This window comes from Antennarius striatus, chromosome 13 (assembly GCF_040054535.1).
Source record: "Antennarius striatus isolate MH-2024 chromosome 13, ASM4005453v1, whole genome shotgun sequence".
Taxonomy (NCBI): Eukaryota; Metazoa; Chordata; class Actinopteri; order Lophiiformes; family Antennariidae; genus Antennarius; species Antennarius striatus.
Genome location: NC_090788.1, coordinates 7393726 through 7411731, shown reverse-complemented (window position 1 = coordinate 7411731; position 18006 = coordinate 7393726). Strand labels below are relative to the sequence as shown.

The 18006-nt window shown below is 40.4% G+C and overlaps 1 protein-coding gene across 2 annotated transcripts in view; it reads left to right on the top strand.

Annotated features, from left to right (window-relative positions):
- Nucleotides 1-17110, top strand: part of LOC137605898 (roundabout homolog 1-like) — a 77150-nt gene extending 60040 nt beyond the window's left edge. Inside the window, exons 7-29 of one of the 2 annotated variants that reach the window (XM_068330809.1) lie at nt 3402-3526; nt 3603-3774; nt 6666-6871; nt 6959-7040; nt 7120-7285; nt 7371-7537; nt 7660-7781; nt 8485-8719; nt 9799-9920; nt 10078-10249; nt 10746-10943; nt 11528-11554; nt 12495-12534; nt 12733-12887; nt 13034-13399; nt 13471-13590; nt 13679-13808; nt 13934-14065; nt 14190-14584; nt 14864-15004; nt 15088-15309; nt 15395-15531; nt 15640-17110. In XM_068330809.1, coding sequence (XP_068186910.1) covers nt 3402-3526; nt 3603-3774; nt 6666-6871; nt 6959-7040; nt 7120-7285; nt 7371-7537; nt 7660-7781; nt 8485-8719; nt 9799-9920; nt 10078-10249; nt 10746-10943; nt 11528-11554; nt 12495-12534; nt 12733-12887; nt 13034-13399; nt 13471-13590; nt 13679-13808; nt 13934-14065; nt 14190-14584; nt 14864-15004; nt 15088-15309; nt 15395-15531 — 3632 coding nt within the window. In that variant the 3' untranslated portion in view covers nt 15640-17110. Of the gene's footprint in view, nt 1-3401; nt 3527-3602; nt 3775-6665; nt 6872-6958; nt 7041-7119; nt 7286-7370; nt 7538-7659; nt 7782-8484; nt 8720-9798; nt 9921-10077; nt 10250-10745; nt 10944-11527; nt 11555-12494; nt 12535-12732; nt 12888-13033; nt 13400-13470; nt 13591-13678; nt 13809-13933; nt 14066-14153; nt 14585-14863; nt 15005-15087; nt 15310-15394; nt 15532-15639 lie in introns of both variants that reach the window. The other variant, XM_068330808.1, reaches the window with a different exon arrangement.
- The last annotated feature ends 896 nt before the right edge of the window (nt 17111-18006 follow it).

Sequence of the window (18006 nt, the reverse complement as noted above, 5' to 3'; positions counted from 1 at the left end):
ACCCCAGGCTGCTGTTGCTCTCAAGATAATACAGGCAGAAATAATTTATCCATCTCCTCTCCCTTTTCTTTTTTTCTGTTTGTGTGTTGTTTTTCAGTTCATTGATGCAGAGTCCAGAAAGATACTGTATATACAGTAGATTATGATAGAGACAGACAAACAGACACATACACACAGTACTTTTTATGACTGTATGTACACCCACTCAGGAATGGCACAGTTGGTGTCACGGACTGCAAGGACATGATAACTAATTAAAGATAAGACATGCTGGGAGATGGTTCCAATTATATTGCCTTCTTCTCCCAGGACAAACCTGAGATTATGAACAGTAAGGGGAGATCACAGGCAATTTGGTCACTGAATAGACAAAGGCAGCAATATGCTCAATCGGTAAAGATGTGTGAATGAAGGAAGGATAATGTTTATTGCAGCAGGTATATGATGTTTATACCGGGAGAAATTTCCTGGCTTCTGGACCTCTAGCAGTTTGTGATCAAACGGAATCTGCACTTAGCAACACCAAGTTAGAATCCAGGCGGTAGCGGAATAATGAGGCAAAGGATACTGATGAAGATGGTCGATCCACATTGACGGAGTGAAAATGAGGCACTTCTTATCACTATGAAAGACAATGACGGTGGGTCACTATTTCACAGTGACGTGGGGTGAGGTTCATGGCTAGTGAGGCACTGACTTCATCATAATCAGATGAAGATGTTTACAAAATACTAACCTACAGTGTAGCTTATTCACCATTTAATAAGCAACAATGAGTGGGTTATTTTTAAACTCTGGTAGCAGAATTATTAACACATACAAACTGTAACACACAAATAAGAACATTTGATTAAAAAACTTATGTTGCTACCTACATGTTTTTTTATATGTTATATTTACTTATAAATGAAGTCCATGCGTACATTATATACATTAGCTAAATTATGGACATTCAGTTCATAGAGCAAACGTGTTTGAACATTTTAATAGCGACATATAGAGAGATGGCATTACGGTCTCACTGTAAAGCCTGCCAGCACAGCTAGTTGAGCCATTGCGCAATCCATGGTGAGGCACGGCTGCCTGGTGCCTCACTGCAGGTCTCTTCTCAGTATTTCAGCGGTAAATGTGAAAATTCAGCTATTTTGAGTAAAAAATAATGTAAAATTGGTGACATTAAATGGAAAATAACTATGTAACACAAATCACTGGATAAATAAAACCATTTAATTATTTTTTTTCCCATTTTCCATTTTTTTCTTTTATGATGGCAGGTGATGTGGTATCATTTCATTGAATTTGAAAATTAGACTGATATAAAGCAGCTTATATTTGACTGACTTTAAAAAGGCTCTTAATTTCAGATATTAACTTGGGAGAAACTATATTGTCACGTACATGAAAAACATATTTCAAATGGAGACTTGTCATGTTCATTTAGAAAAGAATTATTTGAAGACAACATTTATGAAGCAATTTCATTTTGAATGCAGTTCATAGATATTAAAATGTACAGTTGTTTCCTACATCAATAACACTATTATCTTCAAACTTTATATTTCAGACACAATGCTCTTTTCACCTCTCACAGGTCCATGCTATTACATATTTTCCTCGTGTGCTATAAGGGCCTCTATAACCTAAACCTGCAGTAATTTGTATTTTTCACATTTCATAGTCATGCTGGGTCCAGAAATGACTGAACAGAAAGTGATTTCCCTGTTCTTTGGACAAAGACATTCTCTTTTCTTTTAAAGAAAGGTGCAAGAATATATGAAAAACATGCATATTTTCTGTCAATCTGACTGACTCACAGAGTGGAAAACATAAGGTTATGTTCAGAGATTTTGGAATGAATTTGTACTAATGTATAACAGCAAAACAAAGGCTAATGAAAGCTTGATACAGCGGCAAATCCGAAATGTCAGACAGAGGCGTTTAAATGAACCAGAGTGCAGAGGCTGAAAATGTGACGCACAGAGGACATAGCACCACATATAACCTGACATTTAAGGACCTTACAGAAACTGTCCAGTTAAGTGGCTGATAAGGGGAAACAGGTAAGAATTTGCAGTTAAAGCGAAGAACCTGCAAAGCAAATGAGGGAAATGTGGACACATGTAATTGGGTATAAGAGTCAGACCTGCTCTGTGTTCAGTTTGCAAAACCTCATGACACTTTTAGAACATTTTGTCTCACATTATAATGTTAGTTTGCTGGGCTGTATTTGTAGTACTGAGATGAATCTATGGGTACATTTTTTTCACTACTGCCAACAAAAAAAGTGATAAACATATTTTTAAATTGACTTGGATGACATGCTCTGGCGTCGTGCCCTGAGTGTCCCCTGCCTCACGCCCTCAGCCAGCTGGGATAAGCTCCAGCACCCTGCGACCCGCAACAGCTGAACAAGCGGGTTATGAAGATGAATGAATGTGAAAGACAGCAAACACCAACCACCTGTTCACAAGCAGATTGTTAATTCTCAACTTGATTGAAAAGGAAAATTGACAACCATAATTATCATACTTATCATGCCTGAATAGGTTTTATAAAACCAGCTCATGAAAAAAAGGTTGTGGAGAAATAACAAAAAAAATAATAATACAAGACTGTACACAAACCTGTACTGAAATGCAAAACAAACCACCAAGGAGATTAACAAAAAAAAAAAAAAAAAACAAGAACAAATTCCTGGGTGAATAAACACAGGTGAGAGGATTAAGGGTTTGAAATAAGAAAATATTTGTTGGGGAAACGGGAGGTGGCCACACAAACACAAACAGAGAGACACACCAACATTAGGAAACAGGAAGTAAAGAAAAGATGAAACAGAATACAGGTTCACTATGAGATCATAATTTTACTTATAAATGTTTGCCCCTTTGTCACATTTCTCTATATGAGAATAAAGCATAATGTGAATGTTATTAATACGAAGTTAAGGTAGAATTATGGGAATAAAAGGACATTTATGAAAGAATCTGTAAATACAGATTTTGTCTTCATTCTTATATTTCTGACCTGTTCCCTCTTCTGCTATTCTCACAATAATGTTCATGTCATTTTAGTTCCATCGCTTTTTACATGCCTTTATTATTCATTGCAGTCCTCTCTTTTGTGTCTTTTTCCTTGTAGTCCATACTGGTAAGTTGTCATCCATCCATCATCCACCATCTGACAGCAAATGGAAGTCCCTGTTGTCCTATTTGTAATTCCATCCATCAATGCAGTATGTAATTACTGTCATGTGTTGGTAAAGGATTTGAAGCTTGCTGTTTTATTTCTTATTCTAAATTACATTTCCATAGATATTTGTTTTTAAAAATTTTTTATTGTTGATTTAAAAGTGATAAAATGTGTATTGCTGCAGTATAACTGGGGACTTTGTTCCTATACAGTGCCCCCAGCGTTTGTCGTACGCCCTAGGAATCAGGCGGTGGCAGTGGGCAGAGTGGTCAGCTTCCAGTGTGAGGCCACCGGCAACCCACAGCCTGCTATCTTCTGGCAGAAGGAAGGCAGCGAGGTGAGACATTGTGTGCATGGAATAGTGATTTACTGTGATGACAGACTAACTCTGTGATCTTTGTCTTCCCCTCTAGAGTCTCCTCTTTTCTTACCAGCCTCCACAGCCCTTCAGCCGTCTCTCCGTTTCCCAGATGGGCAGCCTGACCATTACCGATGTTCAGCGCTCAGATGGCGGCTTCTACAGCTGCCAGGCTCTCAACATTGCTGGCAGTGTCATTACCAAAGCTCTGCTAGAGGTCACAGACAGTGAGTTTAAGGGAATGAGGGATGAAGGGCAGATGGTGGTACTTTAATTTATCCCATTCCTACCTTTTGTATTTTGCCTTTTGGCTAAACAGACTACTTTGCTGATGCAGCTTTGGTGAGCAGACGTGTTAGTCTACAAAATGGCCTTGATTGCAGACTGGGGGGTGACTACACTGACTTGTAGGTATGCTGGCTGGCCTTGGTTTTCAGGACAGAAGGAAATTAAGGAGGTGTTGATCACACAATCTGCTCAAAAATGCTCTGTTTCCATGGCGACTATGTGTATTAGCGTCTGGTCCTATCTTCCTTACCTCTCATGGACTTTCCTGACTTTATTCTGTACAGTACCAACCTAAATAATGATAACTTGAATGCTTATAAAAAAAAAACTACATTACATTTTTAGGTACTTTCATATTGTGTGTGTGGTCTGAAAGACTACCACTTAAATCCTAGGTGATGAAATAAGTGTGTTAATTGTTTGAAAAAGCAATTTAAATGTGCTTGGAGGCCCATATAACTAATTACTTACCGTTAGCAAAGCTCCCAATTAAACAACATGTGTGATCATGAATACATGTGTGGGTCTGGGTAAATTTGTACCTTGTGCATCTTAGAAGATAATTGCTTTAAGATTAAACAGACAGCAGCAATACTGAGGTTTTTCACTTCAGCTTGAGAATTTTAGTCCTTTACTGTTCATGTTGGTCGTGAATTTTGCAGTCAGGGGAAAATCTATAAAAGTTGTTGAAAACAAGTCATACTATGTGTGTGTATGTATGTGCATATATACTGTATATACAGTAAAGAAGCAGGTATTTAAAATGAATGAGTAAAATATATACAGTGTATGTGTGTATGTGTATGTACACACACACACACACACACACACACACACACACACACACACACACACACACACACACACACACACACACACACACACACACACACACACACACACACACACACACACACACACACACACACACTCTGTTGCAAATAATCATTTGTACCTGTTTCTCTCTATCCTCCATTCCCTTAAATTCTCCTATCCCACTATGCCTCACACTCCTCTCGTTCCCATTTGGAGTGGTGCATTTGTATGGAAATAACTGGTCCACATTACCTCTGGCATTTTTCCATCACTTTTTTTAAACCCCTTTCGCCATCCATTGAATTTTAAAATGTTAGACAGAGAGAGAAAAGAGAGCTGTGTTATCTAAGTGGAATTGTTATTAGTTGGGCTTTGCCACTGTGATTGGAGTTGGCTCCAGCAGAACCTTCTGCCGAGTGAACGATTAGTTGCTCTCCGCTGGAGGGGAAAAGTTGATTTTTTTTCCCTTCACCGCCTGCACATCCACATAAACCCATTGTTTTCCCTTTACCAATTTTGCCTCTCAGTATCTTTCACATCTTATCTTTCTTTCATTTTCTTTGGCAGCATTTCATGTTCATTTTCTACACTTTCATCTTTTTTTCACTTTTCTGTCTGTCTGACTTCATATCTTTGATCTTTTGGGAATGTTATTTCCCAATTTATAGTTCCATAATGTATTGGAAACGGTGTGCTGTTTTTTTCTTCTTTTTTTCTACAAATTTTGCATTGATTAAATTGTGATGGAAAAGATAGAGGCAGGAAAGGACAGAACAAGAAAAGGGGAAGAAGTCTGATGGAATCAAACAATGTTGTTGGGATGTTGTGTTTATCTGGTCTACATATTTGGTCCTTCATTCAGCTTTAGTCCTGTGATGGGTATGAATTAAGATGCACTGGATCCTCTAGGTAAATCATGGAAGACACACAAACAAAACGCCAGAAACTATAGACCAAGAGGATAATTGTGTTTGCAGTAATCAGTAATTTTTAATTTCATTTGAATAAAAAAAAAATCATGTTTTTGATAGCTTTAAAATACATTTACATTTGAATTGCTGGATTGCAAATAAAAATATATCTCTGACTGATAGCAGCAGAAAGTACTGGAAAATCACCACCAATCATGAATTAATTTTTTTAACAGTTGAAACATCACTACACTAACATTTATGAAACGGTTTTAACTTTTGTTTTGTTGGTATGTTGATGTATTGTAGGGCTATCTTTGTCCAGCTGTTTGTCCATCAGTCCTTACATAAGAGATTCAATGGGGGTCTGATCTATTCGCTTTTTCACACATTGCTTATTTTAACATTTTTAGGCACATTTGACCTTTGTCTTAAACTGCTATTAATCTGCTGTGATAGAGGTTGTGTTCCTTCCACATCAGCAAAAACTCAGTTTCTCTAGTAGCAGGAGCATCTGTGTCCTTTGTCCCATTGTCTTTGTGTCCTTCTGAAACTGCAGACCTTCTCTATTCTGTCAAACATTGAATTTTATTAACGTGCTAGACTGTTCAAAAAAAGACAGTTTACTCGACTTTTGTCTTTTCAACAGTCTTAATATAATGTAAAAGTGATATTTCTAGGACATTTGACAGTATAACACTTTAGAACAACAGAATGCAATTGTGTTTGCACAGTCCTCTATTTAATAAAGGAACGATATCTTTTCCATCAGACCTCTTACCTTTGACTTTGTGGCTTCATAATTTTCTGACAGGAATCCTGTGTTGACTCTTGTCTTTATTTACTTTGTAGATTTGAATTTCAACAGCTGAACAAAGTTTCATATATGCTCAGTACGCATAACTGACATTTGTCTCCCCCCCACAGTTCCTGTTTTTATGGTCCACCCTAAGGGGGCACATAGGGTTACGCTTGTTGATCATTAATCTTCACTGTGTATTACATTGTGGACATTGTGGGAACATTCTGCATGACCCTACTTAAAACTCAATTGTTAGCATTATTACTCTTTTACTTCCTTCTCTTGGGTTTTTTTTTATTAGCTGGGTCAGACCACCCCCCTCCTGTGATCAGGCAGGGTCCCCTCAATCAGACCGTACCTGTAGACAGCACAGTTGTCCTGGGTTGCCAGGCTGCTGGGTCTCCACCTCCTACCATCCAGTGGAAAAGGGATGGTGTGGTGGTGTCTCTGGTGGACTCCCGTGTGTCTATAGCAGCCACAGGATCACTGGAGATCCACTACGCTAAGGTAATAGGTAAAGAAAGACACTATTTTTTAAGTAGAAGCTGAAGCGGTTCTTTGATGCCACATTGCTCCTTTTCTTGCCCTCTTTAGCTGGGAGATACAGGCTTCTACACTTGTGTGGCTTCCAGCCCCAATGGAGAGGCTTCCTGGACAGCATATTTACAGGTGGAGGGTAGGTTACACATGTTTAGAATATTTGATTAAAGGTTATGTGTTCTGTTCTTAAGTTGGCATGTTTTTAACTGTGGCAGAGTTTGGAGTCGTTGTTCATTCCAATCACCCTGTCGACCCTAACCTGATTCCCAACGCTCCATCCAAACCCGAGGTGACTGACATCAGCCATAACTCTGTCACTCTGTCGTGGAAATCAAACCTCAACCCTCCAACATCTACGTCTTACTTAATCGAGGCCTTCAGGTTAGATGTTTGCAAAAGCGTGTTTCAGCTCCTACCTGCTTACTGGTGTATCTGAAATCTGATGTGGCTTCAACTCTCCCTGCAGTTATTCATTAGGCAGCAGATGGATGACCCTGGCTGACCATGTGAAATCACAGACATTTGTCCTGAAGAACCTAAAGCCTGCCACAGTCTACTTGTTTATGGTCAGAGCAGTGAATACTTATGGCCTCAGTGACCCCAGTCCAATCTCCGACTCTGTCCGAACACAGGGTCAGTTTAAAGCTTTTTATTCCATTCTTCTAGTTTTACTTTAAACTGTATCTTTTCTCTAGGTTAAAATTAATAGATCATTGACCTTCTGTTTTATTCTTACCATAAAATTTGCACTACAGATGGCACTTCTACCATGCAGGGAGTGGATCACCATCACATTCAGAAGGAGTTGGAAGATGTGGTTATCCACCTGCACACACCAACCGTTCTTTCATCCTCTGCTGTCAGGGTGCACTGGATGGTAATGTCATGACATACATACACCTAGAAAATTGGATATATGTGACAAAATTTCAAAGTATCATCAATAAATCTTATGAAAGCCTGGCATGATTCATATCTTATTCTGACATATTTGCTGAGGTGTAGTTTGATGAAAAAGAAAAGACACTTTCAGAGATACCTCGACAGACATTGGAGTAGTTCAGATGGAGCATCTAGGCTAAAACTGCCTTAAGTGAAATGAAGCATTTATTTCCTGATGAAATGTTTCTCAACAGGTCATAAATCCGCTGCTCACAGACTTTATTGTACATTGGTGTGATATACGGTGTTTTGCTCCGCGGAAATCTTTTAAGAGATCTTTTAATTTTTTGAGAGGCTTTGCCCCCTCTTGGCTTGAATTTTACCAAAAACATGCTGTTGGGAAACTATTGCTGACCTTGTATCAGGTGTACAGCGAGAACTCTCAGATATGGGATATATTAATCTGCATCACCCCAAGGGGAAGGGAATGAACAGAGTTGTATTAGTCCTGCAGGATGTTCCCTTTTACACAATGCAAGACTCTGAACTTCCCTAGATATGTGATTCTGACTTGCAAATTTGCATCATCATTTGCATTTCTTGAATTCAGACTCAGAGGCTTAGTTGGTCATGATCCCTAAGTGTCTCATTATTAGACTACATGACATTTACTCATTTTATCCGTTCCTCTCCACCAGGTCGAGAAACATTCCCCATACATTCAGGGTTACAAGGTGCTTTATAGGTTGTCCGCTGTGCATGGCCAGCCAGAAGGGCAGTGGGGTATCTTAGAGGTACATGCCCCAAGAGAGGATGGCGTGATAATTGGTCAACTGAAAAGAGGATCCATCTATGAGTTCAAAGTTCGTCCCTTCTTTGATGAGTTCCAAGGAGCTGACAGTGAGGTGAAAGTGGTCAGGACATTGGAAGAAGGTGACTTAGAATTTTTTTCTAAATGAAATACAGTATATCCAAAGATAGCTCAGAGACATTGAATACCAGTGCTGCGATTTTACTAGAATTTGCATGCAATTATCTGAAAAATAGTACAAAAGCCAAGTACAGGCAAACCTCGGTTTCCGACCACAATTCGTTCCTGAAGGCTGTTCGAATACCGATTTGTTCGAGTTCCAAATGCATTTTTCCCATTACAAATAATGTAAATGGTCTTAATCCGTTCCAAGACGCAAGAAAACTACCTTTCTCAACATAATATCCACCCATTTTATGCCGCTGTATCCGTGTACTATATGTTATTTCATAATGTCATTTATATATAAAATTGTATAGTAAGAAAACATATCAAAGAAATGTAAAAGAAAACAAACACTAGAAAGAGTTTTAGTACGATCCTGTGGGACTTTCTGTTGTACCCGGAAGAGGTTGCATGTAAATATAATGCTCTTGTTCTACTGAGTGCCACATGCGTAATGTGCCTGTGTTCAATTGTGTGTTCAGGTGAGCGTAGCGGGCTCTGGTTCAATAAAGAAGAGAAAAACTTATTTTGTTTCGTCGCTTATCATTCACCACGCAGATTCGGTACGAGTTAAGGTCGTCTTTTGGACAGAAGTTTACGGTACCGTAACTCGTACCACAGGCAATGGAATGCAAATTAAGTGAAAAATTATTGAATACAGAAAACTAAAATAAAGAGCACATTACAATTAAAGCATTAGAACAATAAAGATAAGAATTTTTACCTTTGTGGTGGTGAGCAGTTGGCATACATGAATGTTGGAGAGGATGGGAGGAGGATGGATGTTACTGCATTTGTTTCGCGTTCGAATTCCAAATTTTGTCCGACTTCCAAGACAAAAAATTCCGAATTTCTTGGTCGAATTCCGATTTGTTTGATGTCCAAAGCGTTCGAAAACCAAGGTTTGCTTGTATCACTTTTAATGGCGTGCAAAGAGATAACATAAGGAGATATAGGCCATTCCAGGAAACCTGATAGCATCAAATGTTGTCATGTTTATGGCATACATGGTAAAATATATGCTTCCTTGTTGCAGCCCCTAGTAGAGCACCCCAAGGTGTAACAGTGACAAAGAGTGATGCCAATGGGACTGCCATTCTCGTTGCTTGGAAACCGCCTACAGAACTAAAAGAAGCTGAAATCATTCAGGAGTACAAGGTGGGATAATGCTCCTGCCATCTCCTGCACTCATGTTCTGAATCAGTGTGGACCAGTTAAGCTGTAAAATGCATCTCCGCAATAGTGTCTTGTGCTGTTGGATGAGTCCCTCGGGCAATCTCTGTCATCTCATCTTCTCTTTGCCTTCTCTTGACAGATTTGGTGTCTGGGTAACGAGAGTCGCTACCATGTAAATCAGTCAGTTGAAGGTTCCACCTTCTCCGTGCTCATTCCCGGTCTGGCACCGGGAATTCGCTACAGTGTAGAAGTTGCAGCCAGCAATGGTGCTGGACCTGGAGTGAAGAGTGACATCACTTTCTTTCAGTTAGGTGAGAGACCTCATTAAAAACATCTACCTATTTAGTTTGCCCTCAGAAGCAACTTGTCATATGACAATTTGAGCTGTACAAATTTACAACCATCCATCAATTTTCTTGTAGACGGCGACGGGTGAGAGTACACCCTGGATGAGACTGCAGCTAATCGTGGGCACTACACAAATTTGATTGATTTTAATTTGAGTTTGATGTCTCGAAACCAGGTCATCAACAGTGTGTAGTGTATCTCAGTGTCACTACACCCTGTTATATAGCACGCTGTAAAAAAAATTATTAAATTTAATTAAAAATTATTATAAATTAAAATTATTATTTACGTCTTTGTTCATCATTGATGCTGCATGTGCTGCATGACATTTACATGCACATTATTAGTTCTCTCTCTCTCTCTCTCTCTCTCTCTCTCTCTCTCTCTCTCTCTCTCTCTCTCTCCTCCCTCTCTCCCTCTCTCCCTCTGCTTTTTTAAAACCTTATTTTTACTGTTTAGACTCTGCAGGCCAGATGATGGATATCAGTGAGGACAAAGGCACTTTGTCTCAGATTTCGGATGTGGTGAGAAAACCAGCATTTATTGCTGGCATTGGCGCCACCTGCTGGTTGATCCTCATGATTTTCAGCGTGTGGTTGTACCGTCACCGGAAGAAGAGAAGAGGTCTCAGCAGCACATACACAGGCATTCGCAAAGGTTTGTATTTCTCTGTTGAAATCTAAATTGATATATGTTAAAGATGCTAACCATACAGCGCATGAATGGAAAATGGGTTCCTCGTGTTATAGTTCTGGGCACATTTGAAAGACATGAACACTGTAAAGTAGACCACACTATGATCTGTTGCCACTCTATCACGCAACACAGCAAGCCTTCATTAAAGTGATATTAAGGAATGTTTTCAGAGGGTGAAAAGCATGTCAAACCAAAGGGTAAAATTTCCACCTCGAAGTACAGTTCTTCAAGTTCAAGCTTGTCAGCCTGTTATTATCATGTCTGCTGCAACACTACTGCAATTTTCACTCTCTGGTTGCTTGTCACCGACCACTAATCATCACCTGGACACTTATGTCAGAGACAGCGATAAAGCAGATAGTACATCATTATTTACATGTTTGTACTTGTTTCATATAAAGAAATGTTCGTCATACACCGTTAACTACATGCATGCACACAACAGAACCATTTATGCGATAGGGCAGCAATTATTACAGTAAAGTTTGGATTGGGGTTAAATTTCCTCATCGTCTACTTTTCCCTGTCTTTTTCTGACCATACAGTCCCATCATTCACCTTTACACCTACAGGTATGTGTCTTTTTGATATTTTGTGGGCAGCATTGTCACTGCACAGCAAGGCGGTTCCCAGTTGGAGTCCCGCACTTTGTGGAGTTTGCATGTTCTTCCCTTGTCTGTGTAGTTTCTCTCTGGGTTCTCCAGCGTCGTCCCACCTCCAAAAACATGCGCTTCAGGTTAATTGGCCACTATGAAATTGACCGTAGGTGTGCGTGCGTGAGTGTTTGTCTGTCTATGTGTGGCTCTGTGGTGCATAGGTGTCATCACCGGGGTGCCCCCTGCCTCAGGCCCCCAGTTGTTTGGGATAGGCTTCAGCTCCCTAGCAGACAAAAGTGGGTACAGAAAATGAACAAATGGATTTTGTTTTAGAAATCTGAATATGGCAAACTCAGGTGAAAGATCACAAAAAGCTAAAATAACACACAGTGTATGTAGGATTTTTATAAACATCTAATTGCAGAATACAGCAGATGCAAGAATTTAGCCCTCAAATCGACACTATGAATTTCATGGTTGCAGCCTCAGCAATGAAATAAACACTGGACTTTGCTGGGCATAATGAGAGGCACTATGTTTCTGTATGAATATTTCTTGTCTGATAGTTTGCCGAGCCATCCTGCTCCTTAGTTTATGTTCGTTTGAATAAATAAGGGATATGTGAAATGTATTCTATATTTGTGTGATATTTTACTTGTAGTGAAAGAGGAATCATCTCAAACACTTGAAGCTGAGATCAGTAAAGGCAGAGCCAATTATTTGTGTTTTCTTCATGCACATTAAACCATTGCATAGACTTTTTGGCCTATTGATGGAAACAGGAGTTGAAGTCAGTCTAGACTTGATTTAAGTGCTCTGCTTAGAATAACTCGCCTTTCATGTGTTTTCTCTGCCTTTGGCACTTCCACTTTTGTCAGCTCATCAAGGTTTAATGTTTTTCTGTTTCTCTCTGCAGTCGCATATCAAAGAGGAGAGTCTATGTGCAACGCTGGCAGGTGAGTGATATTTTTATTCCTTTGTGTTATATTAAGACTAGAGAACAAGACAATGCACTAGCATTGTGGAAACACCAGGGGGAGGTGTCTACCTGCTTTATAGAATGAACCTTCCGCATCAGCCATACCATACTTGTTCAGCAGAGACTTGAGAACAGCAGTTCTTGAGTGACAGCACTGTGGTCCTCCTTGTTGCAGACCTGGCCTTCTCAGCATGGGCGAACCTCTAAACCAGCTGTGGCTGCCAGACAATTGGCCAAACGCATGTGCCAATCACAAGGACTGCAGCATCAACTGCTGCAATAACGGCAATGGCACCAGTGACAGCAACATGACAACATACAGCCGACCAGGTTTGTGCAACACTGAGGTCATGTCATATTTCAGGTGCTTTTAGAGACTCTGAGATATGTTAAGCATCAGTTAAAATCTGCTTCCTATTATGTTGGAGCCTTATCATGTGATTTATTGCTGTCCTGCGCTGCTTTGTTCCCCTCAGCCGACTGTGTCGTCAACTATGGAAACCATCCAGACAACAAACAAGGGGGACAGCTTGGTTCCGAGACGGCCATTTACAGCGATGTGAACCTCTCCAACAAGCTCAATGAGATTAAAACATTCGCCAATTCCAACTTGAGCTATGTGAGTCCAGGCGGAGATTCAACAGCCACATATGAACCCATTCCTTATGCAACCACGCAGCTCATTCAGGCCAGCATTAAAAATAAGACGGTCACTGGTGGCGCTGTAGCAGAACCTCTGGACGTACCATGTTGGAAGCAGCCCCCCAACTTACCTCCACTACCAAAGGAGATGGCAGCACAGATGCAGTATAACATATCTGAGCAAAACTTGCTTAATAAAGGTAAAATCCACTGGAATTGTGTATGAAAATGAGAAAGATGTGGAGTTTTCACTTGGTTCTTTCTTCTTAAGATAATCTACAAAGAACCGAAGGAATGAGCCATCCAAAAACTATCCCCTACAACTTTACCCGGGATCATAGCACAGGGGGCTCACACCACAGCTCAGATAGAGGCAGCAGCAGCACCTCAGGTCAGGCCGTCAGCTACAGCAGCGGTGGGTTTTAATGAGGCGAACCATACGTCTGTGTTACCATTGATATCTTCTCATATCTTTTCAGGTAGTCAAAATCAAAAGAAGGGAATGCGGGCTCCAAAGAACCCAAAACATAACGCAGTAACCTGGGTAGAAACGCCTCCACATGCAAATGCCTGTGACTGCGATGAGTACAGCCTTCCCATGGAAAGGAGGTATTGGAGGAAAATGCATGTAGTTCTCTGCAGTACACCTTCCACTGGTTGCAAACTGAAACTGCCAGGGCTTCCAGCACCCTGTGTTCATGGGCATCATCTTTATTTTGTATATTTCTTAACAGTTTTGATCCAGAAGAGACCATAGAAGGATGCCCTACTGCACCCCCTACTGAAGCATCATATAGTCACCTATCTATGACACCGTCACAAGCTCAATTGAGCAATGGCCTGCAAGATGGAACCGAGTATCACGGGTAAACAGATTAAACCCTCCAGACACCATGTCAGCCTTTTCAGTGTTACTATTCTTTCTAATGCATCTTCCAATCAACACATCACCAGCCCTCCTCGCCCTCTTTCCCCAACACACACTTACAGCTCCATACCCCTCTCTGTGGACACTGATGAGCACGAAGAGGACGAGGAAGAAGCGGATGAGGAGACAGATGCAGAACTCGTTGGAAGTCGCTACAGCCAGCAACCCCTCCGGCAGAAGCACAAACACCAGCTACACCATCCATCTCCACACATGCTGCTCCTCCACGGGCTGGAGCAAACCCCAGCTTCCAGCATTGGGGATCTGGACAGATCAGTCACAGGGTCCATGATTAACAGCTGGGGCTCTGCCTCTGAGGACAACATATCATCGGGCAGGTCCAGTATCGTCAGCACTTCAGAAGGATCCTTCTTCACGGACGGCGATTTCAACCAGGCAGTAGCCTCCTCACGAGATATTGTAGGCCTTCGCATGTGCAGATACACAGAGGAGGGAGGTGAGTACGCTTGCTGGGAAGAAAGAAGTTACTTTACTTTCATATACTGTACATTAGTACAATAGTGTCGTGTCTGGAGGGATTCAATTCAATAATTTAGGCCAGCCTGAAACATCAAGACAATTACTGGGTGGTTATGAAACTGGCCAGAGATAATAAATATAACAAGATGAAAGATTTCTACTACAACAACATCATTATTTCACTTTTTCTAACATGTCAACAACAACTGCAACAATAATAATAATGATATGTGGTGAATGCCTGTGTTGATTTCAGGGCGAAGGCACCAGCGACCCAGCAGCCCCATGTCCACAGACAGCAACATGAGTCCTGCATTAACACATAAAAGGCCCAGGAGACACAAACAGAACCCATCTGGAGAGCAGGGCTACCAACCCAACGATGCCTTCAATGACGGTAAAAACCAGGAATGAGATTAGAGGTCATCTCCCACTCCTCTCCCAATGACACTAACAGTTGGACCTCTACTGCTTCCCCAGACTCCTGCATGCCGCTGAATTTCTCCAACCAGATGTCCCACGGTGACAGCAAAGCGAGGGGGGCTACACTGCCACGGATGGGCGCCGGGGAGCCCAGAGGTCGTCGAGGCAGCACTGGGAATCACAGGGTCAAGGATGCTGCATCAGATGACAGGGAGAGCCACGAGAGACATAGGACTCCACACGGAGGAAAAGGAAACAACAAAAGTCAACAGCATTCAGGTATGCATGGATTTTATTTATATTATATTTCTGTTTTCACTGAGTGATGAAGCCTCCTTTAGAATTTGTTTTCTCCCTCCTTTAGAATTTGGGGACATCTTCCTGTACAGTCGTCCATCTTTTCCATCGGGTCAAGCTCAGAAGGAACCCGATGGTGCTAATTCATCCAGTTTTGTCTCATGTGGAGACTCATTAACCAAACAGATGGAACAAGTGGAATAGGTAAATGTTTCTAATTTGATATTTTACTTTATATAATTGTGTTATCCATTCATTGCCTGTTACAATTTCAATTAATTAAATGGCATAAATGTGCCTTTATCTCCACAGTTCATGCATAACTAAGAAGCAGCCTGAGCACAAATGACCTACAGTTGCTTCAGAAAGGACAATGACCTTCATGATATGGAAAAAGACTCCACAACACATGGCTTTGTTTCTTGGCATTTCTCATTAGGTGTTGTAAAAAAAAAAGTGCTCTCATGTTTAAGTAAGGCTGCAACTCACAATCTTTCTCATTGTGGATCATTAGCTCGATTAATTGATTAGTTGTTGTGATGTGAAATATCACTCAAAAAATGTTTTCTTCGTTTTTAACCAAAGGTTGTGATCACATCCTCAAATGCACTGTTCTGTCCTCAACCCAAAGATGTTCAGTTTACTGTCATGGGGGAGTTGACAAATCAAAAAATGTTCACTGTTAAGATGCTGAAATCAAAGATTATTTCCCCTTCTTACTCAAACATTATATATTTGGCCATTAGTTTAACAGTGAACAACTAATCAGTTGATCAGTTAATAGTTGCAGTGGAATGTTTGAGTCTGCACTGATTGTTTGCTTTATGGGTGACCAGTTTGTCGGAAGCCTGAACCGCTGGTTTCTCAGCACCATATAAGATGAATGCACATTTGATGGTGGTTGTGAAGTGTCTACGCGAGTATTGTCCATGATGAGTGCTTGACGCTCGTCAGTTGTTTCGTTTTTTTGCTGTAATTGTCATTCAGTCATTGCCAGCCATCTTGTAAATCCTTAAAACTGTTTACTGCCACAGAAGTGCTTCGAATTAAGATTTTATATTACAGTGTTAATGTTTTATAAGTGATGTACATCTCGTCTCTGTATTATTTGTTCTACATTGGTTATAAAAGCACAATCACTTAATTTTATTCTACGTCGTTATATTATTTTTCAGCCTAGAGGAAAAAGCTCTTTGGATTCTTGTTGATCGTGTCAGCAGTTTAGACTGACAAAATGCTAGTTGATTGTGATTGTGAATTCAGTTGTGTACATTTGCGCTGCTTTCATTCAGATTTGAACAGTTGTGTACTGAAAGAATTGCATGCAGATTCACCTGTGGGATGGTTCACTCAACATCTTGACTGCTTTGTCCGCCCTGGGATGATGGAAAAACCTGGACATGGACTGCTTACATTTATTTTTTCTCTACATTGAATCGGTTTTATTTAGTCCTGTTTCCTCAACCTACACTTCAGGAGTAAGGCTGGACAATACACTTAATGTGTTGTATTATTGATTATGAATTATGACATAATTTAAACTCATACAGCACCACAACAACCATTTAACACAATTCAATAAGCCAGTCTACCCATATTATCATTATTATTATTAGATAAAATTAGCACTAACATGTAAAGGTTATACAGTAAATATATTGTTTATTTATAGTAATAAAGTCATTGTGTGATAGATATTGGTCATATTGTCCAGCCCTATTCTGTAAGTTACATGTGGATATGTCACTTTGAAATACTCTGTTTCAATAAATATTGCTGTTCTTTAAACAAAAACAACAAGAACCAAATGCTTCTTCTTTTAAACTTTTTTTAAATATCATTTTTGTAATTGCAAATGAAACGCTGACTTCCAATCAGAAATAATGAGAGACTTTAGAATCATATAAAAACAGTCCTTGCAAAAACCAATGCTTCCCAGAGGAAAAATTTACTGCTCAAAGCTTGCTCTTCTATAGCTCAGGAGACAAATTTGAGATTCTCACCTCAATCTCCTTTTAGTTGCCATTTTGTCTAAAATGTTTTTCATGTGTTTTTTCTAAAATTCACTAGGATAAGTAGGTGGAACAGACTAATTAGATGGAGTTATACATGAGAGTTAAGGGAGACACCTTGCTAATTTCAAGTCAGCGTTTTTCATGGCTCCTTTGTTTCGCTTTTGGAAAAAAAAAAAAATTGTAAGAGATCCTGCTCTCTACCTGGATTATTTGTTTATTTTTTATATCCTTTTATTATTTAGTAGTTTCTGGGTTGTTTCTGGCTCACAGTGCTGCTGCTGAGGAAAGATTTTTGAAAGACATGTTTACAACAGGGTTCCTTCACAGTTTGGAAAATCCAAAAATAAATGTGGAATTTGACTAATTTCCTTCCATCCATCCATCCATCCATCCATCCATTTTCCTTCCGCTTATCTGGGACGGGTTGCGGGGACAGCAGTTTAAGCAGGGTAGCCCAGACCCAGGCCAGCCGGGAGACATAGTCTCTCCAGCGTGTCCTGGGTCGTCCCCAGGGCCTCCTCCCTGTAGGACAGGCCCGGAAGACCTCACCAGGGAGGCGTCCAGGAGGCATCCTAACTAGATGCCCGAGCCACCTCATCTTGCTCCTCTCGATGCAGATGAGCAACGGCTCAACTCTGAGTTGCTCCCGGATGACCAAACTTCT